This window comes from Columba livia, chromosome 1 (genome assembly GCF_036013475.1).
Source record: "Columba livia isolate bColLiv1 breed racing homer chromosome 1, bColLiv1.pat.W.v2, whole genome shotgun sequence".
Taxonomy (NCBI): domain Eukaryota; kingdom Metazoa; phylum Chordata; class Aves; order Columbiformes; family Columbidae; genus Columba; species Columba livia.
In genome coordinates, this window is record NC_088602.1 from 183,184,692 (window position 1) to 183,205,700 (window position 21,009).

At 43.0% G+C, this 21,009-nt stretch overlaps 1 protein-coding gene across 1 annotated transcript; it reads left to right on the forward strand.

Annotated features, from left to right (window-relative positions):
* Positions 1–9,502: 9,502 nt before the first annotated feature.
* Positions 9,503–20,418, forward strand: IFRD1 (interferon related developmental regulator 1). The gene is made up of 12 exons (XM_065048732.1): positions 9,503–9,923; positions 12,073–12,177; positions 13,101–13,182; positions 13,607–13,731; positions 14,019–14,176; positions 15,495–15,545; positions 15,639–15,817; positions 15,919–16,027; positions 16,402–16,536; positions 17,686–17,814; positions 18,866–18,961; positions 19,714–20,418. The coding sequence occupies exons 1-12, from the start codon at positions 9,878–9,880 to the stop codon at positions 19,801–19,803; spliced, it is 1,305 nt and encodes a 434-aa protein (XP_064904804.1). The 5' UTR covers positions 9,503–9,877; the 3' UTR covers positions 19,804–20,418.
* The last annotated feature ends 591 nt before the right edge of the window (positions 20,419–21,009 follow it).

The following is a 21,009-nucleotide window of genomic DNA, read 5'->3' on the forward strand; positions in this document are numbered from 1 at the left end:
ACAAAAGGGTGCTTTCTCTAGATTTAGTAGTGGAATCTAAAAAAGCCCCCAGAAACCACGCCAAAAACCACACAAGTGGAAAACAATCCAAAAGAATTATCTTGCCCTTCCTTGTCACTTGACCAAAGCAGAGTTCTCATAACCACAGCAGTCATACCTTCTACAATACTGCATTGTATTATATCTTGTGGTATCTTATCTTTTCCATTATTGCTTTACTCATACTGTTATGAGCCCACTGACCCTGTCCTAGAAATAGCAGGGACAGTAGCGGAGTGGAGCTGTCAGATGTCAGGAGACCCCTCACCAGGCCTGATCCTGACCCCCACCCACATGCGGGCTGACGTCCCAACCTGGCCTTGGCCCATCCTCATCCCCGTGGAGGTGCCTGATGGCTCCTGCCAAAAAGGCAGTAAAAGACTGAACGGAGCTTTGGTGCCAACTTCTTGGAGAAGAGGCTTCAGCTTCTAGTGACTGGGAGGTGTGGCGAGGTGCTGACATCAGTCTGACTGGTTTGGGATGCTGACCTCAAGGCAGAGGAATGCTGCCTGTGCTACAGGCTGTGATTATCGCCTCCGCTGAGCCAGCTCATGAGGTACTGCATCCATGGACACTTGCACCACGTCTCTGCTATGATGTTTGCGACAGCTCCCATTGGATATGCATTTATGGGGCATTTCCAAAGCCCTCAGGGGATGTGGGGGCAGTCCCTTCTGTGCTGCTGCCTGTAGGGACAGTCATCAGAGGTGATGGCACAGAGGCTGCAGGGGAATTCCCCAGTCTACAGACATGCAGTCTGTTTGAGAGACGCCATGTCCACGTTCCCCTGTACATGACAAGGGTCAGGCAGGAAGTATTTTCCAGCTTACATGGAAGTTTTTCCATTTATACTTCCAGCTCCTGTGACAAACTGAGCTGCTGGAGATGGATCACCCATGTGGAGTCTTACCCATCCAAACACTCAATACGAAACTGACTGAAACAGGGCCACCTGTTTCCTTCTCCTTCTTCTTTTTTTTTCTTTTTTCTTTTTAATAGTTTTTTCTTCCTCTTTCTTAATATCGTTTTGCTGGGAATACTGAAATATCACAGAGACAGCATGTTTTCACCCACAGACCTCAACCCCAATGTGATTATATATGTCCAACAGCATGCATATGTGTATTTTCCAACATTTTCCATCTTGGGAAAGGGTATTTACACAACACTTCTCATGATAAATTTCTGTTTTTCCTAAATGTGCAAAAATTGCTTGCGTGCCATAGGAAACCTTGAAAGGATGGGGAGAGCAGATGTGCAATTAGACTGAGAGTCTGTACTGCCACGTCCTGGGGGCTGAAACACGCTTGGGAGCGGATGAGAGTTATGTGGCAGCCCAGCAGGTCGGTGTGACAGGGCTGCTGAGCACGGGCCCAGACACAGGTGACAGAGCTGGGACATGCAGCACAGGCCACTGACGTGGCAAGAGTACTGTGGCTTGTCACGTGTCACTGAGTAGCTGGTTGTGAAAGAGACTGTTTAAACAAACTCTTGTGTATATTTCCATGCCAGTACCTGTCTGCCTGGATTCTTATTTTCAAACTGCAGCTCTTAAGCGTGTTTGAATGAGTCATTATTTTTGACCAGCATTGACAGCAACTGGAAAATCTAAACATTAGTGCCCTGTATATCCCTTGCGCTCTGTAGATTTCACAGAAGAGCTCTGCATGGGTTGCATCCTATTTCTGTTCTGTTTACATCCTCTTTTCTCTATTTTCATGTGAAAGCATTCTTGTTCTGCCAAGAAGGGCTCTCTGATTCCTGCTAGATGCATACATTTCTCCCCTCAATGCAAAAGCACCTCCTAACATTTGCTTGTTGAACATATGGTGACTACTTAGCATCAGCAAGTTGATTCTTATTATTTTATCCATTGGTACCTGAAATGTTAAAGCAGCGTTTGCATCCAGGGGTGAGTCTTTGCCTTCAGAAGCTGAGGCTAAGGCCCATAAAAAAAATCTTAATACCCAGGTCTGCTGTTTATATTTGCCTGTAATAGGGTAATTTGCAACATTGCATTCAATCATCTCCAGAACATTGGAGGAACGTTACAGACACCCTTGAGCAGAAACTGCCTCTTTTTGATGCAAATCAACCAGAGAGCAGTGACTGGAGCCTCTAGGTAGCATGTCCAGCACTTCCAACACCATTTGGAACTGATCACCTCTCAGAAAACAAGTTGATAAAATCTTCCAGCATTGCAAAGATCTCAGCTCTTCTCAGTGTTCGATTAAGTCTGTGATAGAGTAGGGCAGGAGGATGAGAGAGAGGGGAATCATGGTGGCTATGGTGAGGGAAAAGGAGAGGAACATTGAACCCCTTGAGGGAGTAAAGGTTTACCCAGATACGATGACAGCTGTGGAGTGAGGGAAGACTTAGAGACGATGAATAGAGATGGGAAGGGAGGCCACAGTCATCCTGTGGGGAAGAGAAAGGCAGGAACGCAGAAGTATTTGGGATGTGCCAGAACTTTGACCTTGAGGTACCACAAGGTGTACAGCCTGGTGTTTCCTTGCCTTGGCTTGGGAAGAATAAAAGCCATGTAGCTGTCAGCTGTCTTATTATCACTTAACAAGACCAACTCTCCCTTCTTTGGAAATTACTTCTGCCACCCCTCTTGCTCAACCAGCTCTCTGTAAACCAGCAGCTGAAACAATCTTTCCCTTCAAACAATTAACCACTCCTCATATTTCCAGTTTTCAATGTAAAGAGAAGTATGAAGTCTGCATCTTATTCAGACTATGGAACATGGGCTCTGGCAGGTCCCAGCAGCTCCAGTGTGATGTGTAATGAGAAATCACCTTTCAAATAAGCAGCAATCAAGCAACAATCAAATAATCATCTTTCAAATAAGTAGCAGTTTCCACTGACAGAATGGAAATAGGGCTGCAATTACATGAGAGCTGATAACAGCTTTATTGTTACGTTTCCCTTCATTTCAAAAACAAATTTATTATTAAGAAATTACACCTTCTGACATTCACTATTTGGGCAGCCTGGCAAATATGTAAGCAACAAGTGGGTGACTAATGAACACAAAATGCGGATTTCCGACAGGAATTTCTTGTTCTTGGGAACAAGCTGCCTAATGTTGCCACTAATTACCAGGACACGAGAAACAAGGGGGTATTAATTAAATTTAAAATTGCTATGTGAAGTGGGAGGTGATGTCTTTATAAAGGAAGTTTTAAATATTGCCTGGGAAGAACTGACCATGAGGTTTAAGCTGACAGAAATAAAGCAAAATTTAATAACCACAGCACAAGATCATGGACTTAGGACTAACATGAATTTCAAGTCTAAGATAGGGAGCTAATGAACTGTAAATCACGGGGAGGAAGAAGATGTAGTAGAGAATTAAGTAAACAAACTATTTCAGACAGGGTATTTCCAATTGACAGAGAAGCAGGAAAGCTATCGACACCAGTGATGAGACTTCATCTGGAATACTGGTCACCTATGCTCAAAAAAGATGAATTCCCATGGGAACCAGTGTAAAGGAAGACTTCAGGGCTGTTCAGGAGATAAAAACCAATGGCATTAATGCCCCAATTCATGCTGCCCAACTTCAGGAACTTCACAAAGCTGTCTACATTAGGAACACAGTCACCAGGGACTCCTGTAGTCAATGGAAAGAGATGGGCATTTCCAGTCATTCAGCCTACCTGAGTTCTGACTTGGGTCCTAAATTAGTTGTTTTGTTTGAATACTTTAAGCTACACAGGAAGAATATTGCCCTAGGGAATTCGCAGGGTGCCCTGAAAAACAAAGCCTGAGAAAGGAACCAGCTGCTCCAGGAGTGTAAACACCACAGAAGGGGTGAAGGTCAGGTTCATCAGCAGGACAAACTGACAAACACTGGGCACAAATAAATTGTTCTGACAAACACAAGGCTGATCTTTGGAAACAGCCTTCCATATGTAGATGGGGGAATAAGAAACTTGACTAGAATTACATTGCAGCTGAACGAATTAATTTAAGAGGTTATATGACGAACATACCTAGAATAGCAAATATTTGGACTGGCAAATACAAAAATATCCCTTCTGCTCTTTTGTGCTACACTGTTTTATTTGGATTTTTGTTACCAAATACAAATGGGACTAATCCTTTATATCAGCATCAAAAGGTATGTCTTGCAAAATGATGTCTGTTTTGGCAAATAATTATTGGAAGGTGCTGCTGCTTTGTGGTTGTCCATCTGCATCAAGGGGAAGGATGGCAAAAATCTATTTCCTGAGACCAGAATTGCACAAGAGAACCAAGAGAACCAAGAACAGCGCCAGCACTGAGCGTCTGAGCTACCCCTGCGTTACAGCATATCCCAGCAAACTGGGTGAAATGCTTGTGCTCCCCAAGTCGAGGGAGGCCCCTCTCTGAGAGATGGACAGATGCACGCCCAGGTGCTACTCAGCAGGAACACAAACACTATGAACATGCTTCCAGTTGCCACTGGCACACATGGTGTGTGCCACCGTGCACACAACTGATGGCAAAGCGGGTCAGGTTACTGTCCTTCCACTTTGTGACTGCTGCAGTAGTGGAAGATCATCGCCCACGGGCCAGCCCCATGTGCAAACCTGAACTGCTTGGGACATGCAGTTAAAAATGTCCTAGCAAATACAAACATGGACTATTGATTGCAGCTGTGTATTGCCAAATGCGGTGGCAGAGCACAGCCAAGTGCCTGGCACACAGCTAGAAAAGGACATGGAAATTTGAGTGTGGAGGGGTTTTGGCTAATGCATTGGCAGAAATGAGATTTGGAGTGTCATCTCCTGCTATTTAATCCTTCTGAATTTTCAGTGGAATGAGCCTTTATACACATTGCCCAAAAATAATGGAACAGAAAGAGAAATATCTGATTCTTCTACCACTGACACTGAATATTGGCTAACCAGTTGGGTCAACAGTGTTATAATTCAATATAAACAAGTTTGCTAAGAGGAACAAGATGTGGACTCCTGATTATTGTATCACATGCTAGGGGAAAGGCTGTGCCATCTAATCCTGATATTTTGAAATTAATTGAGGGGGATAGAAATCATTTAGAATTTTAGGTTTAAACTTGAACCTGGGTCTAAAAAAAAAAGCATGAAACAAAAATATTTTTAAAAACCACTTCATTTCAGAATAGCAGAAAATTGCTGTTTTTCCTTGGTAATACTTGGTATTAACTTAGTGGTTGATATTAGGAAACCCAAAATTTTGCAAAACAGACGGAGAACCAAGTGAAGCAAGATGCAAAGTGACAACTTGCAAGGCCTTAAGAGGCATGAAATACTTACTTTTACAACACAGTTTTACAACAGCACGGACGTTCATTACTCAATACAGACAATAAACTAGAGACAAATCTAGAGTTCCATACATTTTTTCAACAAATTTATTCACCCTTATTCCAGCAAAATCTTATTAGCTATTGCAAAATGTTTCAAGGGCTTTAGGTTTAGTCTTACCTTTTTTTATTCCATGGGTGCATGGTTGCTTTGCAATGCTGTTATTGTTAGGAATAATGTTTGTGGTCAGTTGCTATTGACAGTGACAGTCAAAGTTCAGGCAGCCAAATTTAGACATGAAATTAATAATGGCATATGTACCAGAGAGCTTAAGTGCACATTGTTTCTTCATGACTTACCAGGAAAAATTCTTGCAGAGGTCCAAGAAAGTTTGGCACGAATAAGTCATAAACATGGAGTGAAGGATCTGCCTCAAGAAAAAGAGGTAAATACCAGCAGAATATGGATAAAGTCAGCCAAAATATCTGGACTAGGAATGCATCTGAACCCCACAGCTGTGGAAAGTCAGTGTAATGTGTCACTGAGGATGTGCTCAGATGCATAAAACATACAGTGTTTGATAAAGTCCACATATATTGCACTGAATAAATGGTTAAAGAGGATTGTAAATTTGAAAGAGCATGAGCCACCTTTCTTTTTATGTACAGAGTGCCTCTAGCACTGTATATATTATACAATATAAACACCATCGGGACTGTGAGAGGATGGTATCTGTGACCATTAACCGCTTAGCTGATTTGCATGATCGTGTCTCTGTCTCAGCAGCCACACTTGCTAAATCCATCTGCTCACCATAAATAATTGAACTTCTTTCCTGACTGCTTTCTTTTCCCTTCAAAATGTCATCTACATGTCCATACACACAGGGCTGCTGAAATTAGGGAAAAGAGTATGGGCTGCTTTTGCATCACTTTACAGCTCCGGACTTACAGCTGTAGACATCAGGAGCTTCCATCAGAGTCTGAAGTGACTCCTTCAGGGAAGGCCAAAAATCCCTCAGGCTCTAATAATAGTGGCTCCAATAGTGAGCCTGCTGTCATGTTTAATTTTATTCTGGACGTGGGGTTCTTGGACATGCTTGCATCACAGCTGGTCAGGCTTCCAAAATACAAATACAAAGACAGGAGGTAAATGATGTAGGAAAACTGAAAGTACCTCCAACCTGGATGCTGTACAACTTTTGCTGCAATTTAATACCCTTGAAATATTATAGTGGGAACTGTTGAGCCCTTCAACATGTGTTCAGAATTCAAAGGGGAAAACGCTGCAGCTCTTGGCTCTCCCTCTCCATATTTTTATTTGAAGTTTTTATCTTATCGTTGTTCATTAAAAAATCACATCATTTGCAATTGCTATCACAGAAATGCCATCAATCACTCTGTAAGAACTGATCAGATACATCTTGCCTGCAGGCCTGGAAGTACATGTCCATCTTCCCATTGAAGACCTGACATGAGCTTTCCCCTCCAAGTCCTACTTTTTCTCCCCAGATACAAACCAGGTGCCCCACTTACGTGAAGGAAACAAAGAGTTGCCTTTGCCTGCAGACTCACGTCTCAATCAAGTGCATCACTGTAGAAAAAACGGCTGAAACTGAAACGGGCTCTGGCTGTAATTTGTTACGGGTGGATTTGTTTTGGGCAGTGGGTCTACACATCAATGGTGACAGCATTTGGTGTGTTAAATGTTCCAGAGTGAGGAGTGTGACACTGATAACAGATTCACGCTCTGAAGGCACGTCAGTCTCGGCAGGTCACTGGAAACACGGGCATTTTGGAGTATTCATCCAGGGATTGCCTTAGCATGGGCCATCCTCCAGCTTTGGACTCTCTTCGTGGTTCTGAGATCTTTTATGATTCTGAGAAAGTCGATCGTGCAGTGCAAGGCAACCAGCATGAGGCTGGGATTCTGTGTCTGAAGAGAATTGTATTCTAAGGAACGGCACAAAGAAAGAAAAGAAAACCCAAAGGATTTTGCCTGCAAAGATAGCAGAAGCATTGTGTCAAAAGGGGAGGAAAACATACCCACAGGAATCAAGAATCCATGTGATTCCCTCGTTTCTGACTTCTTTACAGCATTTAATGGTGTAAAGACCAAACTAGGCAGTGATGCGCAATCCCTGTTGTGTGATCTCACTGAACTGTTGGTCAGTTAACCAGGGAATCTCAGTAGCCTGGAGAAGGCGCATTATGGAAGCCCTAGTAATATTCCAAGTAGTCGTAAGTTGTTTCTGTCACCTTTTGTAATTTATTTTGGATGTCCAAGTCTGGCAACACCTCTGTGTCCCTTAGCAGTTGCTTTTCCTACCTCAGTTTCCTACCTTTCCCTCTCCAGGGCTTTACCTCCACTCGTCCTGGTGAGACTCTCCTCAAACATACAAGGACTATGATATTTCTCGTCATTCTTCCAGTTCCATGAGGCACTACTGCTGTCGTGCCTGCCCACCACGGGACACCTGGACTACCCTGTGTACACACACAGTCCTGCATGTTGTCCAGACTCTGTCACACCTCCAGGGAATTCGTGATTAAACCCAATCCTCGCCAGCAGCCTCAGACAGCATTGCTGTGAGATGGGGCTATCAGCACGAAGGTGACCACTTCAGCAAAGTCTAGGCCAGCCACGCTGCACCTCCAAGACTAATTTATATATTAAGAGGGCCAGCACACAGGAAGTTGTTAGGACACAGCTGACCTCACTAAAAAGGTATCGGCATCTTGCATCTCAAATACTCCCACTGTACAAGTTTGCTTGGCTGCTATTAGGTGTTGTAGCTTATCCAGCATGGATCCCTTACTCTGAGTCTTATATAGCCAACAGCAGTTATGCTTTCTGTATTTAATTACAACTCCTCCATCTACTTACTTGGAAAGCTGTCCTCTGCTCTGACATTTCATCCTGAAAAAATGATGCCTCTGAGACACTCCTGTGTTGTCCTGTGTACATTCAATATGTACTGACTTCTATCTCTTTTCTGTTCTTTTTGAATAGGATCTAAGAGTTGGACAGAACTTTTCAGAAGTTGGGCTCTCCCATGACCAAGGAACTGTTCACGAGAAGGCTCACGCTGCACAGCAATGCGAAATTAGGCTCTACCAGCACCCACACGTATCACAACTGACAGCTACGCTTTTCTAGAAATAGACACTAACAGCATTTCCTTACTCAACATGCACATACGGGTAAACAAACTCCGTTTCCTTTTTTTTTTTTTTTTTAATGTAGAATTGTTATTGAGGTTTACCCTTCTGGAAGTCAATGTAAACACACTTGGTATGCAAAGGAATTCAAATAGTGTAATCATTGCTATGTCTTGCGTAACTTTTCAGCATGTTCTGCAAAGTTGTCTTCCATCCCTCAAATATGGCATAACTGTTACAGCCCATCAGTGAGATTTCACAAACACTCACGTTTCAGAAACATTACAATCCAATCTCTTTTTGGTGCATACAAATGCTATACTTTTCATTATTTGAAGCTCAGCAGGAAACAGAAAAAAATTGATTAAAAATAAAAACATACAGGCTTGCAGTACAAAAATGTGACAACAAAACCCATCCTTGCGTGTGGAAGAAAATCTGTTTTGAAGAAGTAAGCCATCCGTCCCGTACCGGCTCGTTTTTAAACGAGAGGAGCACGACCGAACCCTTCCGGCGCTTCCCCTGGGCTGCAACCAGCGCCCGTTCACCGACACCACCCCACAGCACACAACCACACCAGCGCCTGCCGCGGCCAGCGACGAGCGCGGCCCAGGGCCCGATGTAAAGCGGCACCACGTGGAGCTCCGCACGGCCACGGCCGCCGCGCCGAGCCCGGGCTCCTCCCCGCCCGCCACGGCCTCAGATGCCCCCGCGCGGCACCGCCCCCCGCACGGCCCGGCGGCAGCGCGGTGTTTCCAGGCGCCCCGGGGAGACGCCGCCGGTGAGGAGCAGCACCGCACACGGTGCGGGCCCCGGGGGCCCCCGCCAGACCCACGGTCAGGTCGAGCTGGGCTGCTGCCGCCGCCGCCCCCACCGCGGCCCCGCCCGCGGGCTGGCGGCCAGGCCCGCCGCTCCCAGCGTGCACCGCGGCGTGGCGCGCGAAGCGGCGATGACGTCCGGCGCCACCGCTGGATCGCAGCGCGGCGGCGTCACGGGCTCACGCGACTGAGTCACCCGCCCGCTATCACAATGCCTGGCCATTGGTCGCGGCGACGGCGCGTCGCTAAGCCCCGCCCCCGCAGCCCGGCGGGCTATAAGAGCGGCGCCGGCGCACCCTCCGCGCCTTTAGTCCCGGGTGTCTGAGAGGAGAAAGATGCATCGACTCCGCTCACGGGCCTCCACGGGGATTTCTGCCTTCGCCGCCGGTTCGTCCTCCGCCTGCTTTCGCCAATCACCTCCGCTGCCCCGGACCGGGAAATCGGCCTCGCAGAGGCGTTGGAGTAAAAAGCGGTCCTGCTCTTCCATCGGCTGATTGTCGCTGATTCCCGGGCGGGGGGGAGCAGAGAGACCGAGACCCGGAGAGGGGCCGCGGGAGCCGAGCCGAGCGCCGCTGCGACCATGCCCAAGCCTAAGAAGCGGGGGAGCAACCACCAGCGCGGAGCCGGTGAGCGCGGGCGGGGGCTCGGAGCGGGCGGCCTCGCTGGGCGCGAAGGTCGCCCGACGTTTCCCGTGGCCGCTTGATCTGCCCGAGGCGGGGCGGCTTTTCGCCGGCGAGAGAGGCCGCGACCGGGAGGGCCAGCCCTGGCTGGCTGCACCCAGGCTCTCTGCGGGGCTGGTGGGAAAGCGGCAGGGCGGACGAGGCGGCCGCGGAGCTCCCCGCGGGGCCGGACAGCCGGAGCCGGGCACGGGCCGGGCGGCGCCGCCGGGCTGGCAGGAGCCGGCCCCGAAACCGCCACCTCACGCCGTCCGCGCGCATGCGCCCGGCGGCGCGGGTGGCCCCGGGAAGGCTGCGGCCGTTCCTGGCGCCGCCGGCGGCGACGAGCAGCGCCCCGGGGGCAGCGGCCGGCGCCGGCCCCGCCGAGGCCTCCTGGCCGCCGCGCTGGTGGGTGCCGCCCGGCTGCGGCGGCGGAGGCCGGGCCCGCGGGGTGCCGGGAGCAGCGGAAGGCGCGTCCCCGACACGCACAGCCCCTCGTGTGCCCGCCGTGCCCGCCGCCAGCCTGGGCCCTTGCGGGGCGGAGAGGACGGCTACTGCTGTCACTCCGGTGTCTCTGGTGGCCGGTGGAGCTGTGTGTCACCGCGTTGTGCTGCGAAAGGCCGCTGTCTCTTTAAAAAGACTCGCTTAGCCTAAAAGAGGATGCTATGAAATAAACAGTCTCAATCCAGATCCAGACTGTGCGTGGCTGAGGTGCTGATGCCAGGGCAGAAGGGAGGTTTTGTGGGGTGGTGAGAAATTCCATTTCAGGCTCCCGTAGCAGTGAGCAGAGCCTGTCTCTTCAGTATCGAATGTTCAGGAAGTGAGCAATTATCTGGGGCTTTCTGCAGCTGCTTTTATTTCAGCTTGTAAAAGGCTGGCAGTCATTCTTGCCACTTCTCCCATTGAACTTTCCTGCTTGACATCACTTGAAGCCAAAGGTGGCCATGCCAGACTGGCTCTGAGCCTCCAGGTTTCTTGGTCTGTACATTAACTGGTGTTTGTCCTTTGTAACTATAGGAAACACAAAGGTTTATGGCCAGTGATGCAAGTAAATGGTTTATAGCTAGGAGTTGCAAAATCTCTGAAGTGTGAGTTTGACTTCATTGGAAAGCACTTGGACAGTGATCAACTCAAGGTTGATTCTGCCTAGATACAAATGCTTTCTGGGTATTTTGGTAGGCAGGAAGCCCGCCTGAAGCTGCCAAGCACTGTGCACAGCCTTCTTCAATAATGTAAAATAAATTGTACCACAAAAAATATGTGAAAGAGCAGAATTCGAGGTTCTGTAAATGACATTTGGGAGCTGTTGGAGAAATAAAAGTGAAAATATCCTTTTGTTAATTGACTTTAGTAGACACAAATTAAAGGCTAGGGTAGGAGAGCAGTAGAAATTACAGTATTATCAGATCAAACTCCACCAACTCAATACTGTAACAATAAGATGCAGGTATGAAAACTTTGTAAAGGTGAGCACTGGTGAAAATTACACTGCTTTCTTCAAAAAGACTTGAGTTACTGAACTGAGGCCTTCTTCATGCTGAGAGGTTAAAACTACTTTCCCCTACTTAAGCATTTGACATTCTGGCTTGTATTTGTAATTCAGTATTAAAACAGGGTTGGACATTGCTGATACTGCACATACTACACTTAATCCTGTAAGCCCTGCATTGAACTGGGTAATGTATGTTTGCCTAAATGTATAACCTATCCTGGTTTGAAGTCCCTCAAAATTGAAAAATAAAGTTTGTATGGCAATTATTTTTGGTAGCTTGTCTTAACAGTTAAATTAATATGGAGCTATTTTTAAAGCACAGTCACAGGAAATTGCATTCACTTGAAGTGGGTTGTAGAAAGATCCTAAAGCTAGAGCTAGGAATTCTACCAACGCTTTGAAAACTAGGTGGGCTCTTCCCCACCATTCACAAACGATATTCCAGAACAGAGCCAACTAAGTCTTCAGAACAAGTGGGAGTAAAGGAACCAACCAGCAAAGGAAAGAAATGTACTTTGTGTCTGGGTCAGGGAGGGTGAATTTGTTTGGAGAATTCCGCTTCTGGTGTTCAGATCTTCCTTTTCCTTATGAAAACTGACCAGACTATTGTTTCCATCTTTCCTTAAGGTGGTCAGCCCAGAAACGTGCAGCCTTTTAGTGATGAAGATGCTTCAATTGAAACTATGAGCCACTGCAGTGGCTTCAGTGATCCTGCTAGCTTCACTGAGGATGGTATGTCCTTTCATTTTTACCTGTTTATCTTTTTAAAAATATAAATCCTGATTTGACTTAGGAATCTAAGTACTACACTGTAAGTAGCAGTAGCAAAATAGTGACATTCTGTTAAGCACTATGTGATTATTAATCTAGTTGCTATCGTTTTTGTTTGGTAAGAAATGCTCCAGGTTTCATGAGTTTCTCATTAAACTATTAGGCTTCTTTTTTATTACAGAATTAAAAAATGTTAACTTTTGGAGACAATAAGATTTTTAAGGTGCATTATAAAATGTGGAGTTTCATAACACATAATTGAGGTGGTAGGAACTGCAGAAGAGTTTGAGTTGGAAGGAGTCACGTTTGCCTGTTTTGAACTAGATTTCTGCTTTTTCTCCTCTGCCCTCTGCTCTATTGTCATTTTGTTGGGAAGAAGGGTCCTGAAAGCCTGCTGTGGGGGGGATAAGGCAGGGAGACTTCCCTGTGAATACCTGCAGCTCTTGACTGAGCTGCTGTTGCAGAGGCATCTGAAGTGCTGCCAGGTGGGAGAGGCTGCTTGGACTGTGAACACTCCACTGTGCTGCAGGAGTATATGTAGTGGACTGGATGAAAAGATATTGCTGACAGGGTTGGCTGATGGATGTCATTTTTAGCAAATTAACGTAAGACCTGATGAGCTCCCTCATTCTTGACATGTGTAAGAAGCAGGTATAGAAACAGCACAGATATATTGGTATGTCGATTTTTATAAAAGTATTTTAAGGGGCAGTTTGATGTAGTATGCTTAACACCATTCTCTTGCTGTAGTACTGAACAACTCTGTAGCTATAGTCCTTGTTAAAGTGCTTTCTTCTTAGTATTAAAAACATTAAGTGTTGGATACTACTGTGTCTGCTAATAAAATGTGTATCAGTAGGACTAAATTCTTTCCTCTGGATTAGGGCCTGAAGTTGATGAAGAAGCCACTCAAGAAGACTTAGAATACAAACTGAAGGGATTTATTGATCTTACATTGGACAAGAGGTATGGTAAGCTTTGAAGAAATGCATTGATATCTGATATAATAAGGGAAATATGCATTCAAATTCTTTAGATGCTTACTGAAATTACAGTTACTTATCGCTTGGGAGGACTTGCTTTCCTTCTGGATGTGAAAAGACCTTTCTCCCTCCACCATGTTTTTGGATAAGTGAGAGTCAGGCTTTCCTTTCCTAATAGCTTGAGGTAGGGCAACTTTATTTCTAGTCTGGTGTATTATTGTGAACTCAATCTCTAAATTTTTCTGTCCATGAGGAAGGAGGCAATTCATAGCATTTCATACTTCATGGTATGTCTGTGAATTACTCTTCTGTTGGGTGCAGACAAATATAAACTACCATGAAAGCAAAGGCTGAGCTTTAACTAATGTGTGTGGATTTCAGGAAGTCTTTCTTCTTTCTTCTAACAGTGCGAAGACAAGACAAGCAGCTCTTGAAAGTCTGAAAAGTGCTTTTTCTTCTAAAATACTATATGAATTTGTCATGGAAAGGAGAATGACACTAACTGATAGCATTGAACGCTGCATAAAGAAAGGTAATTAGCATGCTTGCTAGTAGAAAGCAGTAATCCCTATGAAATAGCTCATTGTATAAAAGGAATTAAGACTGAGACTTCTCTAGCACTTTATAGAGCGTTTAATAATTTAGTTATGTTAACAACATCCCTTTTTTAATTTAAATGTCATGTTTTTAGCAAATCAACTAAAATTGTCTTCTGTTTATTGGTTTCTGAATTTCCACTCACAAGTTTTCAGACCACTATCTTTGAAGGAGAGAAGCAATGCACAAAGTGATTACTCATCATAATATGTTAACCTTTAGGTAAGAGTGACGAACAGTGTGCAGCTGCCGGACTGGCATGTCTTCTGTGTGTACAGATGGGGTCTGGAATTGAAAGTGAAGAGATTTTTAAGACCCTTGGTCCAGTTCTGAAGAAGATTGTCTGTGATGGAACAGCCAGTATCCAAGCCAGACAGGCTGTAAGTATAAAATGTTTATTTCCCAGGCAGGGATAGAGGGCGGTTTTTGACCAGCTCACGATTGAGTAATCCAGAACTAAAGGTTACTACACTAAAGGTTACTACTATACCTTACAAGGTGATGTAAGCTCGGAATGATGCATAGCGATTTTCACTGGCTTAAGAAGTTTCACATAAAGGCTAAACATCATTCTCTTCTTCAGCCTGGGAACTTCCTTAAAGAGCTGTCACATCTAGTACTTTGCCAAGTGTCTTAACTCACTACGTTGCAGTCTCCTTAGTGCAGTTCTGAAGGCTCATGTTGAAGTCCTATAGAAAAAAAAAGTATCGTTCCTGTATTAATTTTAACTTCTTTAACAACAGAGGAATGTTGTGTATACAAATATATACGGTAAAATGATATATAGCAGATCTAGAACTACATATTTAATACATTCTTACTACCAAAATTATTCTAAGTTTTTCACCCATTGATCTCATCTACACATCAGTGGTATACTTTAAATATTGACTGAAGACAGTCTAAAGCTCTTGTCAAGATTTTTTTAAACTGCAGAGTTTTAACTAATATACTGCAGCTTGCTGTTATCGTTACAGAGCTGGCTACTTCTGTTGTACTCAAGCTGTGTTACAATAGATACTCTCAGTTGGAAGAGGAGGTGGTATCAGTTCAACAATAGTTTTTTCTACAAACAGACGAAAGCTATTGAAGTTTGTCCAGTTTAACTGTAGTTTTCAGTCCTGTATGATTAGTGCCGATGTCACTTACAGACATCTTTTTTTCTTGCTCTTCATGAGACTGAGTACAATATGGGGGATAGAGAAGAGATCTGTAGGACCTGTAGTAAAAGTTGGAGAAAGGCTGCTGAAGTCCAGTGTCTTCATGTTTTTCAATTGTAATAGTGGGCAGAGAGGAAAAAATATTTCCCACAGTTGTGAATAAATCTCATATATCCATTACTGTTTATCAACGTGATTTCTGCTAGTGGATCCTAGTGGGATTAAAAGTAATTGGGTGAAAGGAGTTCTGTGTGTAGCTTTTTGGAAGGGCTTTGTAAGCTCTATTAAATAATACAGCATGAAAAGTCAGTGCTTGAGACCTGCATGTGTTGTAGAATCAACCTGAGAGTAGATGGGAACTGAGAGCTAACTATTAGAAAGGAGCTGAATTAAACAGTGTTGGAAACTTCTCCTCTGCTGAGGTCTTAGTCTGAAGTTCCCATTTCTCCAAGTGTTAGATTTCAAAGGTCAAAGATTGAAGGTTTTGTCAACAGTAACATTACTGTCAAAGACTGACACTTTTTTCTTTTCTATCTAGTGTGCAACCTGCTTAGGGATTTGCTGTTTCATTGTCACTGATGACATTACGGTGAGGATAAAGAATACATTTTTCAAAAAATAAATTTGCAATATGAGAATATGTGAAACTTAAGCACTTCCATGATTTTTTTGCCCTGTTCAGGAACTGTACTCTACTATGGAATGCCTGGAAACCATCTTCACAAAGGCCTATCCGCGAGATAGAGACACTAATGGTGTATCGAGTACCCATAATACTGTGCTTCACATCAGTGCTCTTTTAGCATGGACACTGTTGCTGACCATTTGTCCAATGAATGAAGTGAAGAAGAAAATTGAAATGTGAGTATTTTTCTTGGACAACAAAATTTGTAATGATTTTTTATATAAGCAATGAAGCAGGGTCAACAAAATTTACAACTTAAATATGACTTACTTCATAGGCACTTGCATAAACTTCCAAGTCTGCTGTCTTGTGATGATCTCAACATGAGAATAGCTGCTGGAGAAACACTAGCACTTCTGTTTGAACTGGCACGCGAAACAGATGCTGTAAGTATATGTCAGCAGCTAAATTTCCTTGCACTGGCATGATGACAAGACAAATGATTTAACCTGTGTAGTATAGCACTCTGGATCTCAACAAGCAGCCCATAATTCGCTGGGTTATGTTCTTTGTAGTGAGTATGCCCCAGTCTAATTAGGTGTAGCAATGATTCACAGTAGTTGAGCTATCATTTTTACACTGTTTTCCATATTGCAAAATAGGACCAGTATAACAAAACACCTCAAACAGTAATTAAGAGTAACTAGAAATATAGTGTGCAAGCTTTAAAATTTGAGAGATCCATTTTCCTTTTTGCAGGGAAAGATGTTAAGGCCAAAAACTAAAAAAAAAATAAAAAATAATTCTTTTTTTGGACTAGGATTTTTTTTATGAAGATATGGAACTTCTAACAGAGAAACTAAGAGCTCTGGCTACAGATGGAAACAAGCACCGAGCCAAAGTAGATAAAAGAAAGCAGCGGTCTGTCTTCAGAGATGTTCTACGAGCTGTCGAGGTAATTCTTTTGTCTTACTGTGGATGTCTGGATTGTAACTATGTAGTGTACAATTCTATGAAAATGGATTTATTGTTAAATAGAATTACTGTTTCAGTGAAAACAACAGGGAAAAAACCTACTTAAATGAGGTTTCAAATTCTGATCACTTATGCAAAATATAACTGCTTTTTTAGGAATACAGAGCAAAGAAAGTCAAACATTGCTTATTTTGCTCTATGCTTCCATATTGAAGAGTATTTTTTTCTTTATAGAAGGCTAAGCATTGCACTGTAAATACTGAATTATTTTTATTTTATACAATGAGGAGGTTTTTTTCATAGAAAACTTTGTAGGACATCCAAATAAGTGTCCCGAATTCTGTGAAGAGTTTTCTTATAAAATCTCGTATTGAACTGCTGTGCATAACAAACAGAAAGCAACCTAGTAGTAAGGTACAGTTCCAAATGGCACCTATTTGGATTGTTGTGCTCTGTTTTCCATATCCAGATTAAGAGAACACAACACAAATCAGGACTCTAAAGATACTTGGTTAGTGACATAACTTCTGAGTAAAGCGTCTAAGACAAATGTAAAACTTCTATCACTTTAATTGATTGTTATTTTACAACTCTCAAACTAGATATTTTACTTGTCAGGTAATTACTTTTTACATTACTGTATGGGTAAAACCAACTATATATTAGTTGACATTCAGAACAGTTGAAATCTTTGAAGCAAAGGAGAAGGCTTTGAAGTGATTTGAAGTCACCTTTGAGATTCTGCCCATAGAAGAACCTGAGTCACTTAATAGCACTTGCTACATTCCATTGTCACAAATGTAGCTCACTGCACTTGAAAGTTGGGGACTAAATGAGGTTACAAACTTACAAAGGTGACTCCTGCACTCAGAACTGTTTTTTCTGAAGATAAGTCCAATTCTTAAAGATGAAAGTCGTGTTCCTTTTCTGAAATGCTTTCTGACTTGAAGAATGTCAGCTTCAAGTCTTACATGAGATGAACAAATAAAGTCTTTAGTATATGCATATTATATTATTTGGAAGGTTTTGATATGCCAAATTTATTAATGAAAATAAATAAATACAATTCCCAATGCAAAAGACTGTTTAAATTAAAGTTACATATGTTGTTTCCTTTAACTATGTATAGGAGCGTGACTTTCCTGCAGAGATGGTTAAGTTTGGACCTGAGCGCATGTATATTGACTGCTGGGTTAAAAAACAAACTTATGATACCTTCAAGGAGATTCTGGGGTCGGGGATGCAATATCATTTGCAGGTGAGCTGCTGTTTGATACGTGCTCAGACTGTTGTTCCCTGCCTGGTTTCCTTGTAGTAGATGAGTCTGAATCACAAAGTCTTGAGTAGAATTTGGTGTTAAAAGGCAGCACTTGCAACATGAACCACAGTGAGCTGGAACTGTCTGGGTGAGCTGCCTTCAAGTTGTAGCCTGGGTGTGCTGGGTTAGCAGTTAGAAGACTTCTCCAGGAAATAAGAGGTCCAAGCTGAATACCATCTTAGCTTCAGGGTTTTTCCTGAAGCCTTATGCTCTCTTTCAGCAGAGCGGTGTAGTCATCCAACTGCTGTGAAGTTGTGTGCCTCCACCCTTCCTGCTCAAGCCTATAAAAAGGAATGCAAAGTTTTAATTAAATGTAAAGAACATGACTTGCAGCCCAGTGATGACAGCATTGCAGGAGGCAAGGGATAAGTCCTTATCTCTGTTCCAGGAACTCCTTGTGCACTAGTCATCTGTTAGATAAATAGCAGAAACAGGAACTCCAGCTATGGCGTATATGCTCCCGAATTGCTACAGTAATCATGGGGTTAAAATCTTCAGTGTCAATTGTATTTCCGCGTAACTGCGGCAGCCCAGGCACGTAGCAGCTTTTCCAGATTTTTTCAAATACGGGGTGTTTCAAAAAGACTTGCCCAGTTTGAAATCACTTTGCTTTGAAATTTAGTCCATCCTTTTAAAACACCCTGTAGTACTTTTACAGCCAAATATTTAAAAATTGGTGTGTTGTGAAACCATACAGGTCTGTGTCCAGCTGCCTAATCTTGTGCAGAGGATGTAATAGAACAGTGTCTAATTTGCTGGGACAAAAATATCAATGTGGGGTGGGGAGCTGTCTCCTCAAGAGGGCAGTTTTAGTTCTTAGCTTTATTCTGATTAAAGGAAGAAGTGTTCCCTGGCTTAATTGCAAAAGATACTAAGATTAGTGTCAAATTGCTGCTATATCTTACTGGAATACTTGATAATTAACAGTAGTCATCTATGGAGACTTGACAATCAGAGGAGAAACTGATAATTTTGTGTGTTTCTGGTTTAGTCAAATGACTTTCTTCGGAATGTGTTTGAGCTTGGTCCACCAGTAATGCTAGATGCTGCAACTCTTAAAACAATGAAGATCTCCCGTTTTGAAAGGGTAGGTTATCGCAACTTAATCTGTTTTCTTTACTTCATACACTAATATATTCCTGCTGAATTAAATATTATTCTAAACATGAATTTCAGAAGCTGTCACCTTTAAACTTGTCACTTTAAGAGCCCCCTATTATCCTGAATGAAACAAAACCTTCCTTGTGTGTGTCTTTGAGCTCCTATTTTAGATTTTCCACTGGGCACATTGCTGCTATTGCATTCTTCCGGGGGGCAGGGGGCGTCTGTTTGCTGATTGGTACCAAATTTGTTCTCCATAGATGTGAAACTTGGGCTCTTAGGAGAGCTGTAGGTTTTTGGGTAGGAATCCACAGGAAACCATAGAAGCAAAGTCTTTATAACAGCAGTATCCTGAACTTTCCAGTGTGAAATGGATACTGGGGACTTTGTTCTGTTGGTTGTGAATGTACTCATCCTGTGCATGAACAGTCTGTGGAACGGTGCTATCAAGTTTAATCTGGGGGTGCCCCATTAATCTACATTGTGTCTGTGTGATGCTCAAGACTGATTGGCTTCCGGAATTGCTCCTGGCTCAGCCTTCCTTACACAGGCCAAGTTTCCTCTAAATATATATATATGATAAAATGAATCAGCCTTTTGTGCAAAGGTATTATACTATAAATTTCAAAAGGCCTAGTGATTTGCTTCGAAGAGTAATAAAAAGATATTTTCAGCTGTTTCTTAACAGAAAATAAATATGTTGAACATCTGTGATTAATTTCTCCTTTTATTTTGTAGCACTTGTACAACTCTGCAGCATTCAAGGCTCGGACAAAGGCTAGAAGTAAATGTCGTGATAAAAGAGCAGATGTGGGGGAATTTTTCTAGATCTTTTCCATGGGGTTCAATTTTCAGTATTTCATAATTAAAATAGATTTGTAACCTTGAATTTTTTAAATTTCTGTAGTCACAGTTGGCACTTGTGCATAGGGATTTTGTATAAAATCTGTAAATATCATGCATGTTGTTGCTTAGTTGCATATATACTGTATATAGATTGATGTAAGATTGAGTGCTGGGATACATTATAACACTTGTTTTAGCTGCAACTTGCTCCAAAGGCTAAATATATTGTAACTCAACTGTTAAGTGGGGTTGGTAATTGTAGTCAAATTCTGTGTGTCAGATTGGATTCTTTATATGAAGGCAAATTAAACTCATTCACTGGCCAAGTGTTTTGGTAAGAATGTGCTAATATGAAAAGATGAACTTGTTCGTGTGGAGTTACTTTAGTAACTTTTTAAACTCTTCAGTGACAGGTGGGCAAAGAAGTTTCTACATAGTACAGCTTTTTCCTAAAGGGGACTGCAAAGTTCAATTACCTTCACTTATAGTGAAACAGTGCATTACAAATACTTGCCTCAATGTAAAATAAAACCAAGATTCTTATGTTCTGAAATTGGATCTTTAATTTTTGGAATAAAGATGTTTGTCACTGCTTGATTTCTGTGTAAAAGTGATTACTACGTGAATGAAAAGGTGGAACATGAGCAAAACCTAAAAGCTGAAACACATGGGTTCATTTATTGGGTTAGTCTCAATGCTTTAGTAGATGCTACATGTTGCTGTGTTTGGAAGGTATATCTTATTTACATATGGTCTGCACAACAGCCCGTGGATTTGCCATCTTTTCTGTAATGGTCAAATGTTTTCTAGGTCTGGTACTGCAAAACTGTGCCTAATGTTGCAGGAGCCAGTCCTGCTGCCCTGTTTTCATCAAGTTGAAAACTACTCTGCCCTCAGTTTCTGCCAGTAACTGAGAACTGTCTTTCTGAGGGCTGGTGGAGGGTATATGTTATAAAGACACCAAAACCTTAGATAGCTGGAGCTTCTCAACTGGCAGACCTATAAATTAAAGGACTTGTTTAGAATAAACATTCTGAAAAGTGGAGGTCAAGTTATCAGTGAAGAAAGTAAACCTCACACCCCAAAAAGCTCCACCCCATACCCTGAAAACTACTGCTTGCTCTGATAAGGGAAAGTGGGATTTTTTGGTGTTGGTTGTGGGTGTTTTGGGTGTTTGGGTTTGTTTGT